Below are 21,429 nucleotides of genomic sequence, written 5' to 3' on the forward strand. Positions count from 1 at the left end.
AACCACGGAGGAACTGGCTATCTTACCTCTAACTGCCGGAACACAACAATGCTGTTAACATTGTTGTTATGGCGACAGACTTAGGTAAGATGGTGGTAGCTAGCCAGGCGGACTTAGAACAAGCCCTACCACCAACCAAACCGAACAGAAAAATCTGCCCCCACTGGGAATCGAACCCGGGACCTCTGCGTCTGAAGCAGGTGGTCTAACCACTAGACCACAGAGGCGGTTAACTACGTATCACAACAGTAGCTGTCAGAAAAGTTCGTTCGTTGACGTCCACTGCTGGACAAAAGCCTCCCCCAAGGATGTCCACTGCGTCGCCCGTTAGAAAAGTGTTAAGATAAAAAATACTTGCAGGAGATCCGAGCCTGATAGAGATACTGCCGTCATGGAAGGCTGACGAGGAGCCCGAGCTTCGCGCGGCGGTGCTTCGCGACATGCAGGTGCTGCCCGACTTCGTGTCGGAAGCCGAGGAGGCCGCGCTGCTGGCCGAGCTGGAGCCCGCGTTGAAACGCATGAGATATGAGTTCGATCACTGGGACAATGTACGTTGTTTTTTTAATTTATTTATTGATTAGATACCTAGGAAATGACTGAGTCGTTTGTATTAAAAAGTTTTCATAACAGTTTAGGTATAAGCTCGAAATAATAATCAAATTAACAAAATTGGTTTTTGTTTTTAGTTTTGTTCCAAATTAGTTATTTCAAAAATTTTATAATAAGTTTCTAATTTTTAATAACTTACAGGAAAATAAAATCATAAAGTTCAATTTATTATAACTTAAACTTTCTCTCAATTTTTTATTATGTTTGAAAGGTAAAAAGAAAAAAATATTTATTGGATGCAAGTACATCCAGATTCAGAGCGAGTAGATCTAATATTGAGCAGAGATATTTGAAGAATAATTAATTAAATAAAACCACTAACAACTGTCCAACTTACTAGGGAAACTATAATAATATGATGACAAACAACAGCACATTCTGGACATGAAGATCCAAAATTAACCATAGAGGGGGAGTCCCAGTGGGGATTCTGCTCTCATCGCCTAATCACAGAACAAATCTGTTCATAGTCTTCTGACTGATCACACAATATTTTCTGCAATCAGTTATCAGACTATAATCAGATTTGTTGAGTGTCTTTTTATCATTAAAAAGCAGCTGTGTATGCCAAGCTGTCCTCTTAACTCACGTGGTTTCTTTTTAGCCTTATAACCATGTAAATTATTTAATAAATAATAATAAAAAATATCATTGGACATTTTACACTACGCTATTAGTCCCAAACTAAGCAAAGCTTGTACTATGGGTACTAGACAACGGATATAAACATATGTAAATACATACATATTATACATAGAAAACACCCAGTCCAATACAAACAAATATGTTCATGCACACATGTTTGTACTGTACGGGAATCGAACCCGCAACCTCTGGAATATTAGTATTTTCCGAACCACTATACCAAACGGACGTCATTTTCATTAACATAATTTTTATTAATATTATATCGTTTCAGGCAATACAAGGGTACCGCGAGACGGAGCGCAGCACGTGGAGCGAGCCCAACTCGCTGGTGCTGGCGCGCGTGCGACAATTAGCCTTCGGGCCCGGTGAGGAGCCGCTGCCGCACGCGCACGTGCTGGACCTCGCCGCCGCCGGCTTCATCCGCCCGCACGTCGACGCCGTCCGGGTCAGATTTCTCTCAGGCAACTAGCAATATCGCCCCATCCCGTCAGTGAATGTCTTCTTGCTGTACTGGCACAATTAAGGCCTGGCCTGGCCTGGCCTAATTAATTTCCACCAAGGCGGAGCGAAGCGGAGTAGAGTGGAGAAGTCGGGCCGTCAAATTCTATAGAATTTGACAGCGCGGCGCGTAATTGAGAGAATTGGAAATAATTAAATCTGATTAGTTATTCAAAACACCTCTCCGCTCTGCTCCGCTTTGGTGAAAACCCTCTATTAACTGACCACTATGGACTGATCCTGCTACAGGTGTCCCTAAAAATGTGCGACATCCATCGACACTGCTATAATTATGCCCGCTTTCACCATCAATCCCTAATTTTTAAGATAGATCACTTAAATATTATTAATTCATTTTTACTCATGGTGTTAGCTTTTAGATTTGCACCCTGGTCTTCAGTCAGTCAATCTTTTCTGTGCTCTATGCCTGGACACCACTCGCAGCACCCTAGTTACTGCTAGCGGCTCTCTAAACATTGGGAGACAATTTGCTTTATTTGGCGTGGGCTGGGTGATGAAGTCAATACAGTTGGTGTTAGTGAATGATTCTTATACCGTTGCTCGTAGTTCTGCGGCGGCGTGATCGCAGGGCTGTGCCTGGCGTCGGACGCCGTCATGCGGCTGCGGCACGCGGCGCGCGACCACCTCGCGCTCGACGCGCTCATCGCGCGCCGCTGCCTCTACGTCATGAGGTATACTATAGTCTGCTCTGCGAGCACGTAGAATTTTGTCCAATGACCCCAAGCTACCCATCCTTATCGCACGCGCGTAATTATGTTGCTGTCGCGCTCGCACACTTACTGCGGGCGCCCGTCGCACAGTCGCGACAGCAATATAATTACGCGCGAGCAAAAAGGGTGGGTAGCTTGGGGTCATTGGACATAAATCTACGTGCTCACAGACCGGGCTTTACTCATTACCCTTCATCATCATCATTTCAGCCATAGGACGTCCACTGCTGAACAGAACATGCCTCCCATGCTTTCCATGTTGATCAATAATCGATTGGTATGGCGGCCTGCGTCCAGCGCTTCCCTGCTACCTTTATGATGTTGTCGGTCTACCTTGTGGGTGGACGTCCCACGCTGCGTTTCCCGGTACGCGGCCTCCATTCCAAAACCTTGCTGCCCTATTGGCCGTCAGTTCTGCGTACTATCATTACCCATATCATGTACTTATTCACAGTACATAAATCGTCGTCTAAACCATAAAAAGATTATGTTGATATTGCTGTGACCACAAAAAAAAAAGATGATAGCCAAGCAGCTGAAGTACGTAGTATGGTACTTCATAAAAAAATAAAAAATTACAAAAAGAGTTTTATCAGGGGACACCCGGGTTTGAACCGGGGACCTCTCGATCTGCAGTCGAATGCTCTACCACTGAGCTATATCCCCTTATCCGTGGCCGGTGAAATTGTTCGCCAGATTCTCGTGCGATTAGTCACGATAAACTAACGAGTGACTCATCCTGGCTTCGCGCGAACATTAATTGGAAAATTATTATAATTTTCCATAAAAGATACATAGTAATCAATATACGATTATTTTACATGTGTAAATTATTTTAGACTAGCTTTTGCCCGCGGCTTCACCCGCGTGAAATTTAGTTTGTCACAGATCGTCATAAATTATAGCCTATATGTTAATCTGGGTTATAAACAATAATACTATAAAGTTTCATCAAAATCCGTTCAGTAGTTTTTGTGTGAAATAACGATTCGATAACTCTTTTATAATGCGAACAGTAGGTGCGATTGCGGTCAAATACCTGCCTTTTTCTGCATGAAAAAACTATGCAAGATTGAATCTCCTTTTGAAATTCCAAGTTAAGGTTCAAAGAATGTTTTTTATTGCTGTTATTATTTGGTAGCTCATATTTAGTTGGACATAGCTCGCAGAATTGCTAAAATCAAGTGACAGTGGGCGGGGCACATAGCTCGTAGAGACGATGGCCTTTGGGGCAGAAAAGTTCTTGAGTGGCGACCATGGGCTGGAAGACTAGGTGAACCGACGGTCTGGTAAAGGTCGCGGGAAGAGCCTGAATGCGGGCAGCGCAGGACCGTTCATTGTGGAAAACCTTGGGGGAGGCCCTTGTCCAGCAGTGGACGTCATTTGGCTGAAACGAACGATTTTGAAAGAAAGAATTTTTTTTTATGCACAACAAGGCAGGTATTTGACCACAATCGCACCTGATGTTAAGTGGGATGCAGTCTAGGATGGTACATATCTGCCCTATAAGTGCCTATTCACTCTCGCCATGAAGAGGCCCGACATAACATTAAATTAATACAGTATACAGCTTAAAATACTTGCACATTTGTGGACCATTTTGGTAGGCGTTTGGTACACGTTCTTTCTTTAATGAGGGCTATCGTTTTTATACTTAACAGTTGGCACCCCTGGCGATTGACAGGACCTTACTCTACAGTCGCGCCATCTTGATGAGTGCAAATGCGATAGTCCTCCTACCACTTTAGCGCTCACCAGTTGGTGCCACTGTCTTCGCTACTAGCAAGTGACAGGACCTTACTCTACAGTGGCGCTAACTGGTGAGCGCTAAAACGATAGCCCTCATTGTTAGAGATGGGTTTCCACCCGAGGGTAAAAACCCAATAAAAACCCGTTTCATTCCACCCGTGGGTGTTTACACCGGGTGAAAACAAATAATTTTATAATTATTTCAATTGGTATCTTTTCTTTATTTTTATTGGATTTTTCTCATTTAAGTTTATTGATTAATAAGTAATAAGTCAAATTTAACACTAATATGCATTTATATCGTGGCCAAATCGTAAAATTGATCACGTTATGATGATGTGACCAATTATTTTATAAAATGGTGTTATTTCATGAATCGTTGAACCGATTTAGAAGAAATTTAGTAGGAACACAATAATTTGTGATCATGGTAAGGACATGGAGGGGGGGGAATGCCAAAGATGCTAAACTCTCTCTTTGATGACATTACGGTATAAAGTTACAAATAACAACACCAACTACAAAGTACTTGTGCTTAAAAACTTGAAATCAAACCCCTTCCGCCACTGTAACGCATTGTAACGTTTTTCAAGACCTCCTCTCCCCCCAGATTGCATTACGTAACACTAGCAACAAATACCACTTCTCACTTTAAAAAAACGCTATTTTTGTTTTCACCCACCAGAATGGGTGATAATGGGTAAAAACCGGTTTTTACCCAAATCACCCAGTTTTAACCCAACCGGGTGAAATGGGTTTTTACCCACTACCCATCTCTACTCATTGTTCCAGGGGCTGCGCGCGCTACGACTTTACCCACGCGGTGCTGGGCGGCGAGGAGAGCGTGTGGCGCGGCGAGCGCCTGCCGCGCCGCCGCCGCGTGGCCGTCATCACGCGCAGCCGCCCGCCGCCCGCCGGCCCGCCGGCACCGCCGCCCGCCGACAGTTAAACGTACGCCTACTTCATGTTACTTAGGCGGGTGGCTTGATTTCCTGGCGCGCACGAATACACACTAAAGCCTGGTCCGTGAGCACGTAGAATTTTGTCCAATGATCCCAAGCTACCCATCCTTATCGCTCGCGCGTAATTATATTGCTGTCGCGACTGTGCGACGCGCGCCCGCAGTGAGTGTGCGAGCGCGACAGCAACATAATTACGCGCGAGCGATAAGGATGGGTAGCTAGGGGTCATTGGACAAAATTCTACGTGCTCACGGACCAGGCTTTAGTTCTATGTAATCATCTGCCGCTGACGACGGCGTTGCAGTGCGGTGCTTCATAGATGTGTTTATTTATTCGTACGCTCGACCGATGTACGCGACCGACGTCAGCGTAGGAGGAAATCAAGCCTTAGAATCGCGCTGACCGCTCGCTGATCGTCGGCGCAGACGGATCAATATGTATGTAATTGAAGGGAACGTTCCTAAGTGACGCTGATCGCTCGGCGCCGACGCTTCATACATTTCGGATGTCAGCGCTGACGGTCAGCGTGCGTCAGCGTGACTAAAACCAGCCTTATGCCCGTTTTCACCGCTTGCTCTCAACGAGTCACACCCAAACGAGTAACCGTTACTCGGTGGGACAAAACCTTTTAAAGAGATGTCCCATCAAGCAACGGTGTGACTGGATGGGATTTTTTTTTCCCAACGAGTAACAGGGTTACTCGTTTGGGTGTGACTCGTTGGGAACAAGCAGTTTTCACCATCAATCCCTAATTTTAATCAAGTGACCTGTGGTAATGGTAACACATAACAGGAATTTTGTTTTCAAAGGGGTCAAAATTTAGGGATTAATGGTGTAAACGGACTTTACACGATTACTTTTTCCTGCGAATATTTATGATTTCCGCAAGTACCAGTCATTGTCAAAGTCATATAATACAGGCAAAATGTATCGTACCTATTTTGAAATAAAATAGAGGAGTGGGCGATAAAGCAGCAACAGCCGATTAGCGTCAAGTCATTGAAACTTGGCCTGAATGCAGCGGACACGAAAACTCCCATAGTTACGTGTCTTGACTTGGGCTAAAGACACGTTGGAATATCCTACACCAAGTCAAGTGTCAATGCCTATAGAATTTATATGTTGTTGTTGTTCCTTTAGTTAGATGTATTATTTCTTGATTTCTCTACCAAGATTATGTGATACAGAAGTCAGTATTTTTGTATCTAAATAGATTTAATTTAGTGATTTTGTAAATATAGAATTTATTTATATTAAATTGTTGAATTTGACCATCATGTAGTTTTATTTGAGACAAAATAACAACAAATGTTTTATGCTTATTGGAAATCTTTAATACAATTTTATGCAAATATATTTGCAATACAACTAAACTAATATAATTATAATGTTTGGCCACACTTGTCTCCCACTTACATTAAATTACTTTAAAGTCTTTTCTTCATTCATCATCTATTTCATTTTAACATACAACTTCCTGTACAGGGCACTCCACTTTACGTCATCACATCACTTCATCACTCTTTATAATTTAATTAGTTATTTAAGATTTTAAACATTCACATTTCATTTCAACTAAAATAGTTATTGTAAATGAAGTCTGTCTAAAAAATTTCAATCAATATGCTGTGGTCTTCGGGAGACTTCATAAATAACCACTATGTATTTATATGTTCTTCGTCACCAATATTTCTGGTCTGGTCCATTCAATTATTTCTGTTGGTTGCTAAAATATGTTCTTCATGCTAAATGTTTAGCTCTGCCGGTCTTTAAACTTCTGGGGACCCTGGAAACTAAGGATCAAGGGGCCCTTTTCATCTAAAGCCTCTCGATTGCAGAGCCCTGTGCCCAGTGGGAAAGAAGGGTCTTCTGGCAGTAGAGCTACCAAACGTCTTCAGGTGGCACAGGCTTTTTAAAGTACCAGTCAGTGGCGTAACAATAGGCTGGCAGAGCTGGAAAAATGCCACAGGCCCCGAGGAGTCCCCGGCTCAAGATCCTAATCGGTTCAGGGGTCCCCCTGGAAAATAAGTGCTAGATGCGCCAAGGAACACAGAATTTGCCACGGATGGTATAGTTACGCCACTGGTACCAGCAGTGGCACTAGTCGGCGTGGTAGTCGACGTCTTCAAGGGTCTCCACCTCGAGGTACTCCACGTCTCCGTCCATCGCCGGCACCAGCTCCATTCCCTCCACAGAGCCCTCGTTCTCCGTGCCCTCCTCCTGGAAGGAAAGCATACAATTTTGAAGTTAGTCTTAAGGTTAAAGTCCGGTCGTCGAGCAAGTCGATCCTTATCGCTCGCGCGTAATTTGTATTGCTGTCGCACTCGCACACTAACTGCGGCCGCCCGTCGCACAGTCGCGGTAGCTTGGGGTCGTTGGACGAAATTCTACGTGCTCAGCGACTGGACTTTAGCGAAGGAAGGTAAGGTCAATCGTCTACCCGCTGGATAGACGCCATAACAAAGGATACTGATGCCCGTTTTCACCATTAACCCCTAATTTTTAAGTGACCCCTATGGTAACACTTAACAGGAATTTTGTTCTAATAGGGGTCACTTAAAAATTAGGAATTGATGGTGAAAACGAGTGTGAGTCCACCATGCATGGTCCAGTGTACTCGCGACGCCTCTAACCGTCAGAAATAAAATCACCAGGAGAGCTACCCTCGGAGATGACATCGAACACCCCACCGTGTACCTCGTCAGAACCACGACCAATTTGACAAGAGTACCCGATTAAGAAGTCCGAAGGTACACGTGGCAAAAGATCTTGGTCCAAGCATGCGATGTATGTGGAGTAGTTCCACAGGTATGAATAAATCAAAATCAATTGGTTAACTTCGAAAACGATGGCTGTCTTTTTTTTTTATTCACAACGAGGAAGCTCTTGGCCTATGACTCACCTGATGGTAAGTGACGATCAGGCCGGAGGTGGAAGCGAGCTTCACCCAGAATCCTCAAGAACTGGCTATCTTACCTCTGTCGGAACACAACAATGGTGTTAACATTGTTGTTATGGCGAGAGACTTAGGTAAGATGGTGGTAGCTAGCCAAGCGGACTTAGAACAAGCCCTACCACCAACCAAACCGAACAGAAAAATCTGTCCCCACTGGGAATCGAACCCGGGACCTCTGCGTCTGAAGCAGGTGGTCTTACAACTAGACCACAGAGGCGGTTAAATAAAGTCATGATGTTATAAGAGAAGTTGAAGACACGCACCTGTGACGCCACCTCGTTGCGGACGCGGTGCACCCTCGCGTGCCTCTTCATGGCCGCTACCGATCCGAACCTAGCAAATGAAGAACAAAGGTCAAAAATAATCGTCGACAACAAATAGTTAAGTTTTTTTCTCCCTAATATCCGTGGTCCCAGCGGCTGTCATCATCATCATCATTTCAGCCATAGGACGTCCACTGCTGAACATAGGCCTCCCCTAATTCTTTCTTCCTTCTCGAAATTGGACCTACCTAGCTGGATCGTTTGTCCGAGGTAGACATACTTGTCAACAATCTCGAGAATTGAGCTCCCAACTGAAACCAGCGGCTGTAGGAAACTACAATAATCCACGCCTGTGTCGGTGGAGTATGTGGCTTTTTATTTCCTCTCTGACTCTCTCTAGGCAATGGCAAGTCCTTATAGATGAGTCCACATAGTACGCAGAACTGACGGCTGATGGGGCAGCAAGGTTCTGGAATGGAGACCGCATACCGGAAAACGCAGCGTGGGACGTCCACCAACAAGATGGACCGACGATATCGTAAGGGCTATATTTCACCGGGACACCATGGCGGCGCAACCAGTCGCCGCTACCAACAAAATGTATACAGCTTTGCGCAACCAAACGGACACCAGGTGAGTAACTGTCTATAGAGCTGTATACATTTTGTTGGTAGCCGGCGACTTGTTGCGCCGCCATGGTGTCCCGGTGAAATATAGCCCTAAAGGTAGCAGGGAAGCGCTGGACGCAGGCCGCTACCAATCGATCAACATGGAAAGCATTGGGGGAGGCCTATGTTCGGCAGTGGACGTCCTACGGCTGAAATGATGATGATGATGATGATTAAATTTGGCATGTAGAGGGTCGCTTACTATGGGCCTCATAAGAAGGCTCAAGGTCACCCAAAGGACGATGGAGCGTGCTATGCTCGGAGTTTCCCTGCGTGATCGAATCAGAAACGAGGAGATCCGTAGGAGAACCAGAGTGACTGACATAGCCCGCAGAATCGCTAAAATAAAGTGGCAGTGGGCGGGGCACAAAGCTCGAAGAGCTGATGGCCGCTGGGGCAGGAAAGTTCTTGAGTGGCGACCACGAGCCGGAAGACGTAGCGTGGGCAGGCCTCCCACTAGGTGGAGCGACGATCTGGTGAAGGTCGCGGGAGGTGCCTGGATGCGAGCGGCGCAGGAACGGTCCTCGTGGAAATCCTTGGGGGAGGCCTTTGTTCAGCAGTGGACGTCCTATGGCTGAGATGATGATGATGATGAATAAAGTTGTCATGTAGAGGGTCGCTTACTATGGGCCTCATAAGAAGGCTCAAGGTCACCCAAAGGGCAAGGGAGCGTGCTATGCTCGGAGTTTCCCTGCGTGATCGAATCAGAAACGAGGAGATCCGTAAGTGAACCAGAGTGACTGACATAGCTCGCAGAATCGCTAAAATAAAGTGGCAGTGGGCGGAGCACATAGCTCGTAGAGCTGATGGCCGCTGGGGCAGGAAAGTTCTTGAGTGGCGACCACGAGCCGGAAGACGTAGCGTGGGCAGGCCTCCCACTAGGTGGAGCGACGATCTGGTGAAGGTCGCGGGAGGTGCCTGGATGGCAGCGGCGCAGGATCGGTCTTCGTGGAAAGCATTGGGGGAGGCCTGTGTTCAGCAGTGGACGTCCTATGGCTGAGATGATGATGATGATGAATAAACTTGTCATGTAGGATGTACGCACGTGCGCTGGCAGACGGAGCAGGTGGTGGAGGCAGGCTCGGGCGCCTCGGCCGCGCCCGCGTGGCACTTGCGGATGTGCGACATCAGGTTGGCCCTGCAGGCAGAACAAGAACTTTAACAATTTTGTACATGTACATTAGGGTGGAGCACGGTTGTATGGGAAAAAATTTTTTTTTAGTTTCGAAGTTCTAATAGGGGGGGATTTGTGCCTTATATGAAAGTATAAATAACTGTAATTTTTTATCCCATTTAATGAATATCTTCTGCCTCCGCAGTGACTTCAAAATTTTAAAATTTTATTTAAAGTTGAAAGTCGTCTAAGGTGAAATATTACGCTCTATTTATTAGTAAGAAGGTATTAAATGACAGATAATTTATAGATTAGATATTTACTAAGGTAATATAACAAGAAATACATACAACAATTAGATAAATTACTTTAATTATTATGCTTAAAAATCCTTTTTTGATCAAAATTTAGGCATCACGTTTCGCGATTCCAGCTTGACTTTTATTGCACCTTATTAGTGAGTTTCTGGATGCAGTGAGAAATAGAATCTTTGATCGTAATCTTCACAGGTCCCTCAACAGCTTGAGTGAGGTAGAGAAGCCTTAAAACAAAGGGTTGCTCTCACCACCAGATTTGACAATGTGCCGAATTTCTTAGTCAAATAAATATCTCAAAAGCGGCTGTTTTGTTAAGTAAATTAAATAAATATATAAAATAGCATTAAAGTGTATCACTAGTACTTAAAAAATTCTAGGTATTGAAGCGTGACTCGTACTGTATGACTTTAGTATGCGACGAGCGGCCAGCTCTCTGACATCGTAAGAAGACTGCTATCAGGATACTCGTAATAGCTTTTTCTCCGGGTAACTAGTTCTTTAATCTTTCATAGGGTATCTGGCAGGCCTCTCGAGGCCATAATAATTTTAAACAGATGACGGGTGCCATCTTTGCATGATGGTTTTGTCTTAATCAAAAACCAGGAAGAAGCATAGACTTTAACCACAATAGTAGCCAGAGGTATCAAAATTTCTATTAGATTTTAAGTTTCTACAATACAAACGTAGTATTCGGTACGCTCGTGTGATCTAACGGGCATGTTACAATTCACCAGGAGAAATTATTGCGAGATTTTGTGAGAATACGCCTAATTACCGCCGAAGCAATTTTATGCAAGTTCTGCTGATCAGTACTCAGATATTTGGCCATTTCTGATCACATTTGTCCTTCAATTTGTTCAAATTTATAGATAGGCAGTTTCTCACATGTTTCCAGAGCTTTTCCAGTAGACTATCTGACAAAGACGCGAATCGCGAAAAGGGCCAGAAAAATTCTCTTCTCGCGCTCTCTTACGCCCTTATTAAAATTATAAACCCAAAGCCTGGCTTTTTTGTGTATTTTACATTGAAAATATAGCATATCAGTAAACGATTTGTGATAAAAAAATAGTATTTTTATTTAAATATTGCACAGATATGTGGCGCCTAAGTGAGGTCTAAAACCAACTTTTTTTATAAATTCAGTGTCGATGCGGAGGCAGTTACTCTAAACCGAATTGATTAATATTTTGCATGACTTCATTTAAGCCCTAAAGGCACAAAATTTTGACTATTACATTACAGATATCTGAAAAAAAAATTTTCGCTCCACCCTAATGTACATGCAAGAACGTAAAATAAAGAAAATGATCACTAACAACGACACAATCAAGTGACAAAGGAAATACTGAACACTTTATAATATGTGACCTTACGGTCAGTTGGAATGTTTGTTTGTGGAAATCGGTAAGAATTTAATCTCGCCAAGAAAAAAAAGTGTTACACCAGGAACAAAATAACCATCATGATTGTGGAACATCCACATATGGTCACTTTTATTTATTAGTTTTACAGTGTATAATAATGACAAGTTAGGCAACAAACAAACGACTTATAGGTTCCCACAGGTTTTGTCTGGGATAACGTTATTTAAGAGGTGTTTTGAAAGACATCAACCGAGCTAAGATTACGCGCTGTGATAAAATCTCATCGATGACTAACGTATGGGCTTATCGTGTAAAAAAAGCGATAAAAGCTTACGCATCACGCAACCTAGCTAGGCAGATCAGTAGACCTAGGATGCGCGCCGCGATAAGCGGTTATTATTACGCTATTTTATCTAATTTGCCTGTATGTTTTGACGTCGATAAGAGTATGTTACGGCGCACATCCTAACCCAGCAGGTTTGATAGTGGTGAAAGTGACCCACAGCTTGAGCATGCCTCATGTAAATTCATAGTCCTACAAGAAGATTGCAACAGACACCGCTTCTTCTTCTGATTCGTTACGCTCTTGGCAGAGCGGTCGTGTTCACGTTGAGGCGTTGTTCACATCGGTNTCATCGGTTGTAGAGGCGGATACAACTCTCCTAGACACTGCTTACCTGGTGCCAAACCGCAGGATGCACCCGTCGTATCCACACACGTACTGCTTGGCCTGCCTGTGGCGCAGCATGTGGGCGGCGAGCGCGGCGGGCCCGGGCAGCGTCTGGAAGCAGGCGGCGCACAGCGCGGGCGACGAGCGCGCGTGTCTCGCCAGCGCGTGCGCGGCCAGCGCTGTGCGCGCGCCCGCCCACTCGCCGCACGCGGGGCACGCGCCCGCGCACCCGCCCTCGTGACGGCGCAGCTCCACTTGGCTCTGTGGGGACGCAAGTTAGTTAAATAGGTACATAAAATACATAGCGGCACGAGAAACATGAAGGAAGAAGAAACAGTGACACCCAGGAAAAACAATAAGGAATAGGAGGCTCTGAGGCATGTCAGGTCATGCACCATCGGCAACAGTGTTAACTATCTATTGCCTGAAATATCGTCTCGTTCTATCGCATTTGATGAGAGCGAGAGCAAAAACGGAAGTGGATGGTTAACAGTGTGGCCGTGTGTACAGGCTACAACGCCAGTCTATCAATGTGCCTCTATAGCTTCAATCCCATAACTTATAAAAAATCTAGTTTTACAACTTAGTTATTCTGCCATAAACAGTTGTAAGATCCATGTAATACCTAATCGGTTAATTTATTCAGTTTCCAGAGATTGACAAAGGTATTGTAATAAACAGCAACAGCACAACAGTGATGGATTGCCGATTCGAGATCTGAGGAACGTTGGTACTGATCCCTGACCACCGCTAGAATATTGTGTTGAATCCTCAACACCATTCAGTAACTTAGTGATATATTAATATGTCAGTAACCTGTATTTTTTTTTATGTGACAGAAGGCAAACAAGCAGACGGATAACCTGATGGTAAGTGATTACCGTCGCCCATAGACACCCGCAAACCCAGAGGCGTTACAGGTGCGTTGCCGGCCTTTAAGGTGAAGATACGCTCTCTTCTTGAAAGCTTGCAGGTCGTATCCGTCCGGAAACACCGCAGATTAAACAAATTACTGACATAATAGGTGAGTTAACACAGATCTTGTACCTGGAAGGTGGTGTTACAGAGGTGGCAGACGAGCGCGGCGTGGGCGTGGTCGCGCGCGTGGTCGCGCAGCGCGTCGCGCGCCGCGAACTGCGCGCCGCACGTCCAGCACGAGTGCAGCGCGTCCGCCGGGTGCGACGCGCAGTGCGCGCGGTACTCCGACACGCGCTAGAGGCAAGTGCATGATTGGAACTTATGTTTTGATAGTAGAATAGAATAGGTTTATTGTCAGTAAAAAAACAACAAAAAACACAATGTAGGCTATTAAACAAAGAGGTACAAACTGTGCCAAAAGGCACCCGCTCAGCATTGACATGCTCAAAAGGGCAAGTCACGAAGCTGGTCTTCCGCGGACGCCCTTGCTTATTGCGCATCCCTTGGAGAAGACACCGACTAAAAATAATGTAACCGTAACTATAATAACAGTGAAAGTTCAATGTCTCTCCAAGGGGCGTGCATAGTAGACAGACACCCAGCAGTTTGGGCTAATTTATTCAACATACATTGTATACTCAGATGATTAAATTTCCAGAATTCATCCTGATGATCTGTTTGAAATTTAGAGAATAAAAAGCAAATCAAATTCTTCAAACAAAAAGATCAATTTTCTACAGCATAATATCTCTTGTATGAAAATGACATAAAAAAAAACCATTGTACCGAAGCAACTCACGTGGAATGAATGAGGGCACACGGAGCATTGATAAACGGTGTCACCTCGAGCGTTTCTTGCCCTCTCCAAATCCTCATCATCGGCCGCCGATGCTGCTGCCAATGCATCCTTTTCCACCATGATGATGTCCTCCTCGCTATACGTGCCCCCGGCGTTGACTCCGGGACCTCCGACGACGATGAATACGTCAATCTTCTGAGTCAACTCGTGTAATCTGCGACGAAGAGCGCGGATCTTCTCGCTGAGAGGAGGCACCGATTTTGTTGACAATGTAGTACTGAACTCATATGAATCTATGGTTCGCCTGATGCAGTCTGCGCACAATCGGCCGTCGGGGACCACCTGAAATAAGTTGTTTATCCAGTGATGCTAGCACAAAATACCACACATAACCTAGTTTGTAAAACAAAACAATGATGATTAAAACCGCTATCGACGAGGGGAACACAAACCTTATTGTTGTTGAGGTGCATGAGCATCGTCCGCAGCGGCGCGAGCATCACCGTGGTGCTGGCGTCGTGCTCCTCCGGGCTCATCAGCTCGCCGCCGCCGCCGCAAATGCAACACGCCTCTATTTCCATCTCAACCTTCATTACTGATGCCGCCATAATGAAAGTAACTTAATTACGCAGAATAGTTTAGAATATTATACCCTGAAGAAAGCGATAATGAAATGTTCTGAGAAAGGAACAACAAGCTTCGGTGGAATTCTCTAATCCATATAGTTCCAAAATACTGGACTGTCCTGTCGATGACATTGACAGTGGGGCGCCACCGTCAATACCGGATCGCTGGTTTAGATTTTTGCCATGTTGGAAACCATATAGTTGAACGATGGTAGCGCCCCCCTGTCATTGAGTTTGGTGGGACCATGAAGCTAAAGATAAAAATGGAGGCCAGACTTAGAATACCTACTTGAAGCACAACCTATGTATCACTATCTCGCTTTCTGTGGGCAGGCTCTCTCTTTCTAAGTAGGGTAACCTTTTATTTATTTTTCTCAGGACGACAAAGACTGATTTACGTTTAAACAGTGTGTCTTGATAAAGTGCACTTAATATGATTATGAAAAAAGGTTTTCGATGTTTTTGTTTTAAGATGAATTACAACATTAAGAAAGTGTAAAGGCATCGAAAACTGTGGATATTTGATAGAAAACAGATTTTAATTTGGCAGTTGACAGACGGATTTGGATATGGATTGATTACAGTAAACGGCCGTAGAAAACATTATGCAAAATTAGATAAGTAAGGTCCCACAGAAAGTCCCAGATATATCCTCAATATGGTCATACTACTTCAAAATGTCTTATAGAAACAAAAATTTTAAATTTGCTCAAAGTCAATGAAACTCAATGTAAAATCTTCTTTTTCTTGACATATGTAACATTTAATAATAAGTTTAAATACTGGTAAAACGTTTTAGGAAGTAATTACTGTGAAAATACAAAGAAATATGTTAACAATGATCCACTGTCAGAAATCACGAAATAAACACTTACGCGTGGAATTTTATATCACTTCCAGGACAACACGAACTACCGCAACCACGCACTATACAATTTTGCACCATTTCTTCAGACAAAACAATGATAAGGTCCCTTGAAAAATCTCAAACGAAATCAACTGCATAGTAAACAACCGCCATGATGGGCCGGATTCGGCCGATGTTGCCACATTACCGATACCTCAGAAATTGGGATTGTAATTCCCTGATTCGCCAACACATTAAGCCTAAATGGCCGACAATTTTGTGATTTTTTATTTAACTAGGTAATCTAAGTTTCAAATATTAATTATTTATTTATTTAACTTCTTATTTGTTAGTGAATTGGCTATTTCGAAGAATTTACAAGGAGATTTAAATAAGAAGATAGCAATACTACAGTTCACACTAAAAAGAGAGGTAGGGCCACAGAGAGCGAGATAGATATAAGTAGGTATTTGACTCAAGTTTTGTTCCCAACTTTGCCCTCCATTTTTATCTGTAGCTTCATGGGTGGGACAGTTCAGCGTGGGTCATCTATATCTGTGGTGGAATTCGATCATCTGTCAAAAACGTCATTGATGCATGATGTCTTTTAGTTTTTTAAAAATGTCTTCGGGCTTGTTTGGTTTGTGCTTTGCCAATTCGCCACAGTTGGGGACCATAAACAGTTGGGGTTGGGGGAAACGAAACTTTTCATCTTGAGCTTTTATAACTTGGTTTAGAATTGTTTTTACCTGTCCTCCTCAACTCAACCCGGAAGAGGTTCTAGTTTTAAAGGTGCATTTAAACTGCATTTTATTCAATCAGTTTATAATTGTTGCATCAAGTTGCTTCTTCGCATTACCGCACTCTTATTTCATCAGTTCAAAACTGCAGCATACGTAAATACTTGGTTACATACACTCAATCAAGCGGTCGGGAACTAATAATCTTCGGGTCATCGATGGGTTATCGCATTAAATCATAGCGTTAAATAGGGGGAATGGGCCAAATAGTGTCGGTCCAAAGCAAAATATTTTTTTTACGTCACTGTCAAAGTAGTGTCAACTGTCAACAAAAGTTGACAAATCGGCCATTGTTGTTGTGATTTATTTTCCCAAGCTACGAAATCCGAAAACATCCCAAGTTTTTTAGTTTATTCTGATAATTTCTAGACAGATTTTATTTCTACGCAATCCACCATGTCTATCGGTGTGCCTATTAAAGTACTTCATGAGGCCGAAGGCCATTTGGTGACTTGCGAAACGAACACCGGTGAAGTTTACCGGGGAAAACTAATCGAAGCCGAGGATAATATGAATTGCCAAATGACGGGGGTCACAGTGACCTATCGCGATGGACGTGTCGCTCAGCTTGAGAATGTTTACATTCGGGGCTCCAAAATAAGGTTCCTGATACTACCGGACATGCTAAAGAACGCGCCTATGTTCAAACGGCAAGGGAACAAACCAACCGCAGGACGCGGTAAAAGTGCTATATTACGAGCTCAAGGTAATCTTAAAGCATATCTTGACTTTCTGCCAAATCCACTACTTCCTTCATCTATCACCAGTTATTTGTATTTGTGTGTTTACAAAACAAAACACCCAACCCCAAACCACTAACAAAGTGATTGTGTTCAAACTTTTGTGTTATTTAGGACTCACCTCTTTAAATAAAAGTGATTTGCTGTAATTTTTTATCAAAGAATAATTACACTGAGAAACTCACTTCGCCTACCCTCTTCAAAATAGTGTTTTATGTATCCTAAATAGAGGTTTTGGTTGATAAACAGTGAGCACTGAGAATAGGTCTGGGCTACATGTTTTCCTTTTCCTTTGTATAGTCAATTCATACTTCAACATTAAGTCACCACCAAATAATCCGTACTAAAGCCTGGTCCGTGAGCACGTAGAATTTTGTCCAATGACCGTCGCGCTCGCACACTCACTGCGGGCGCCCGTCGCACAGTCGCGACAGCAATATAATTACGCGCGAGCGATAAGGATGGGTAGCTTGGGGTCATTGGACAAAATTCTACGTGCTCACGGAACAGGCTTTAGATCAAAACTTACTTGAATTTGTATTGGTTTCAGCGGCAGGCCGAGGCCGAGCGGGCGGACGCGGCGGCGGGCACCGCGGCGGCTGGCAGGGCGGCTCGGGCCCCTCGCGGCGCTAGCCCGCGGCCCTGCATAGCTTTTAAGTATCCTCCCACTCAATAACTACCTTACCATGTATTCAAACATGCATACGGCCAAAACTCCTCTGTATCCAACGTTTAAGGAAATGAAACATTTATTTTATTCTACCTTCAAGCCCGAGCATAGTATTTGTACTGTTTTTATAATATAAGTTATCATTGTCAGAGGGGGTATCGAATGAAGTAAAAAAATGCGGGATAATGTACAATAAAATTCGTATTATTAATAGTGTGTGTGCAAGGGTGTTGTTGTGGAATAGGTTTAGTTTGTATTTGAATGCATAGACAAAACTGACTGTCTCTAATGTGTACAGTTTTAACTATTCACTAGCATTAAACTAAGGATCTTGTGATAATGAATGTGTGTGCAGACTAAATAAAAGTCAGGTGAAGACCTTTATTGGATTTTATTTGCTAATGCATAAGATCAGGGGTCTCCAAACTATGGCCCGTGGGCCATATACGGCCCGCCACTGCCATCAATCCTGCCCGCGACAGCTTAAGACTAAGCCTGTGTTTTCATAGGTGGACAGAAAAATTAAAATTGTTATGGCCCTTGCAATATACCCAAAAAATTACTGGCCCCAAGACTTCAAAGTTTGGAGACCCCTGCATTAGATTACTAATCTCCCCAAAAATCCCAAGTATTCAGGTTTAACTATCACAGTTACTTAATCCTGTAAAGTATAGCTTACTTCCTATGGCAGGAGGACGGTGTGAGACGAAGGGCAAGCGTTTATGGAAAGAGATTGGAAGGGACACCTGCCATTAGAAAGAAGATACAAGATCATATGGGTAAGTCATTTTACTCATTTAGTTAGTATGTCAGTCAGAATTAATTTATTATTGGAAAGTTTTACAAAAGAACCTCAGTGTGGCCAGTTTCATTCCTACTCGGACTACAATAAAAAAAAACTCGTGCAGAAATTACTATAGTAACTGTAACTGAAGTTTGTTACTTTAACTTACCCAAGCAACATAATGAAACACAAATATTTTTTTACAAAATATATTTCAATCCGGCACACAATCCCAATGCCTTACACCGCTATACTTGTAAGTAAACTATCACATCACAATACATAGTTGCTATGTATTTAATAACATAGTTAAGCTACTGGGTTAAATATCCGTTTGATTAAAATCTTGCTCAAAATTTCTCTTTTCATGTGCGATATACCTAACTTAGTTGTTATTTTACACAGAATAGTGGCAAGGATTTTATCTATTTACAACACAGTCTTATACTCTAATACATAACAACCAATGTTTATTTTTCTTACGAAACTCTTTTTACACTTGTGATTTTAAAGCTTTATCTCAATCAATAATTTTATATCTACAAACTATTCACCTATTTTGTAACTGTCGAATTTTAACTAATGTAACTTGGGAAATAAACCCAGAAACTCTAAATTAAAAATTAATTACATTCTGCATCACTGTAGTAGTCATTGATTAACCAAAATCTAAAAACAGTTTTCGTAAACATTGATATTTCAAAATTGTAATATTTCAAGATGAACTGCCTGCAATTTCTACTTCGTTTCAGACTAGAATTTTGCACAACATTTAGTTTCAGCTAAATGTTACAAAATCAAATTATGGTTTTGTCAATCTGTCATTATAAGAATTTTGAAAAGATAAGTAAACTTGTAATAAATTATTTAGGAGAAACATACTTAGGCCAAGTTTTAAAAGTAATTTCATATCAATGTATGTAATATACATTAGGAAATTCTTCAACAACATTCAATGACACTACTATCACCATCCTTCACCTAAATTATTAAAGCAAAGACTATTTAGATATAAAATACGTAAGTTAAAGTATCTACTGCCTGTAACACCACAAGTTACTGCCAGTGGGTGATCAGGCTTTTAGTATTTATTTATTACTAGCTTTCCGCCCGCGGCTTCGCCCGCGTGGAATTTTGTCTGTCACAGAAAAACTTTATCGCGCGCGTCCCTGTTTCAAAAACCGGGATAAAAACTATCCTATGTTCTTTCCCGGGACTCAAACTATCTCTATGCCAAATTTCATCAAAATCGGTTGCGAGGTTTAAGCGGGAAAGCGTAACAGACAGACAGACAGAGTTACTTTCGCATTTATTATAATATTAGTTGGGATTAGGCATACACAACAAGTAACAATCACAAATAATATACAGGGTGTTTGGCGCATCGTGTGCCAAAATGATTTGGCGGATAGAATGGGTCATTTCCTATATTTTCAGCCCACATAACACGTTCCATGCCAGGCGGCTACTTTTAAATTAATTTTTTTAGTAATTTCACCAAAATACCCAAATCGCATCATTTAATTTCGATTTAAAAAAAAACTACTAAGCGCAGCCCTAAAGTAAATATTTTGTTTTGACGTGCATTAATGTAGGGTTGNTCTTCATTTATCATCAGTTATTTGTATTTGTGTGTTTACAAAACAAAACATCTAACCCCAAACCACTAACAAAGTGATTGTGTTCAAACTTTTGTGTTATTTAGGACTCGAACCTCTTGAAATAAAAGTGATTTGTTGTAGTTTTTTATCAAAGAATAATTACACTGAGAGACTCACTTCGCCTACCCTCTGCATAATAGTGTTTTATGTATCCTAAATGGTTGATAAACAGTGAGCACTGGGAATAGTCTGAGGCTACATGTTTTCCTATTCCTTAGTATTCATGCTCCAGCATTAAGTCACCACCAAATAATCCGTACTAGATCAAAACTTACTTGAATTTGTATTTGTTTCAGCGGCAGGCCGAGGCCGCGCGGGCGGACGCGGCGGCGGGCACCGCGGCGGCTGGCAGGGCGGCTCGGGCCCCTCGCGGCGCTAGCCCGCGGCCGTCCATAGCTTTAAGTATCCTCCCACTCAATAACTACCTTACCATGTATTCAAACATGCATACGGCCAAAACTCTTCTGTATCCAACGTTTAAGGAAATGAAACATTTATTTTATTCTACCTTCAAGCCCGAGCATAGTTTTTGTACTGTTATAATATAAGTTATCATTGTCAGAGGGTATCAAATGAAGTCAGATAATGAGGGATAATGTACAATAAAATTCGTATTATTACTAGTGTGTGTGCAAGGGTGTTGTTGTGGAATAGGTTTAGTTTGTATTTGAATGCATAGACAAAACTGACTGTGTCTCTAATGTGTACAGTTTTAACTATTCACTAGCATTAAACTAAGGATCTTGTGATAATGAATGTGTGTGCAGACTAAATAAAAGTCAGGTGAAGACCATTATTGGATTTTATTTGCTAATGCATTAGATCAGGGGTCTCCAAACTATGGCCCGCGGGCCATATCCGGCCCGCCACTGCCATCAATCCGGCCCGCGACAGCTTAAGACTTGCCTGTGTTTTCATAGGTGGACAGAAAAATTAAAATTGTTATGGCCCTTGCAATATACCGAAAAAATTATTATGGCCCCAAGACTTCAAAAGTTTGGAGACCCCTGCATTAGATTACTAATCTCCCCAAAA

The 21,429-nt window shown here is 42.8% G+C and overlaps 3 protein-coding genes and 1 non-coding gene across 5 annotated transcripts; 2 read left to right on the forward strand and 2 right to left on the reverse strand.

Annotated features, from left to right (window-relative positions):
• Positions 1 to 350: 350 nt before the first annotated feature.
• LOC114362721 (alpha-ketoglutarate-dependent dioxygenase alkB homolog 7, mitochondrial-like) lies at positions 351 to 5,318 on the forward strand (the record flags this gene model as incomplete). Its single annotated transcript, XM_028318234.1, has 4 exons — positions 351 to 548; positions 1,529 to 1,702; positions 2,323 to 2,447; positions 5,028 to 5,318. Coding segments are annotated over 4 exons (654 nt in total), but the record flags the coding sequence as incomplete, so codon positions are not given.
• TRNAC-GCA (transfer RNA cysteine (anticodon GCA)) lies at positions 3,081 to 3,152 on the reverse strand. Its single transcript has one exon. It is a non-coding gene; the product is annotated as a tRNA-Cys (tRNA).
• Positions 5,319 to 6,526: 1,208 nt separating the features above from the next.
• LOC114362738 (zinc finger protein 771) lies at positions 6,527 to 14,993 on the reverse strand. The gene is made up of 7 exons (XM_028318257.1): positions 14,719 to 14,993; positions 14,267 to 14,608; positions 13,597 to 13,761; positions 12,557 to 12,810; positions 10,130 to 10,222; positions 8,417 to 8,486; positions 6,527 to 7,417 (listed from the first exon to the last, which is right to left on the reverse strand). Exons 1-7 carry the CDS (start codon positions 14,872 to 14,874, stop codon positions 7,298 to 7,300), a joined length of 1,200 nt encoding a protein of 399 aa, XP_028174058.1. The 5' UTR covers positions 14,875 to 14,993; the 3' UTR covers positions 6,527 to 7,297.
• Positions 14,994 to 16,790: 1,797 nt separating this feature from the next.
• Positions 16,791 to 21,187, forward strand: SmD3 (small ribonucleoprotein particle protein SmD3). Of its 2 annotated transcripts, none has more exons than XM_028318259.1 (2): positions 16,791 to 17,245; positions 20,691 to 21,187. In XM_028318259.1, the coding sequence occupies exons 1-2, from the start codon at positions 16,936 to 16,938 to the stop codon at positions 20,771 to 20,773; spliced, it is 393 nt and encodes a 130-aa protein (XP_028174060.1). In that variant the 5' UTR covers positions 16,791 to 16,935; the 3' UTR covers positions 20,774 to 21,187. The 2 variants fall into 2 exon arrangements, with proteins under 2 accessions (XP_028174060.1, XP_028174059.1); XM_028318258.1 differs by lacking the exon at positions 20,691 to 21,187 and adding an exon at positions 17,830 to 18,331.
• Positions 21,188 to 21,429: the final 242 nt, after the last annotated feature.

This window comes from Ostrinia furnacalis, unplaced genomic scaffold (genome assembly GCF_004193835.3).
Source record: "Ostrinia furnacalis isolate ACB-3 unplaced genomic scaffold, ASM419383v2 OfSCF6699, whole genome shotgun sequence".
In the NCBI taxonomy this organism is placed as follows: Eukaryota; Metazoa; Arthropoda; class Insecta; order Lepidoptera; family Crambidae; genus Ostrinia; species Ostrinia furnacalis.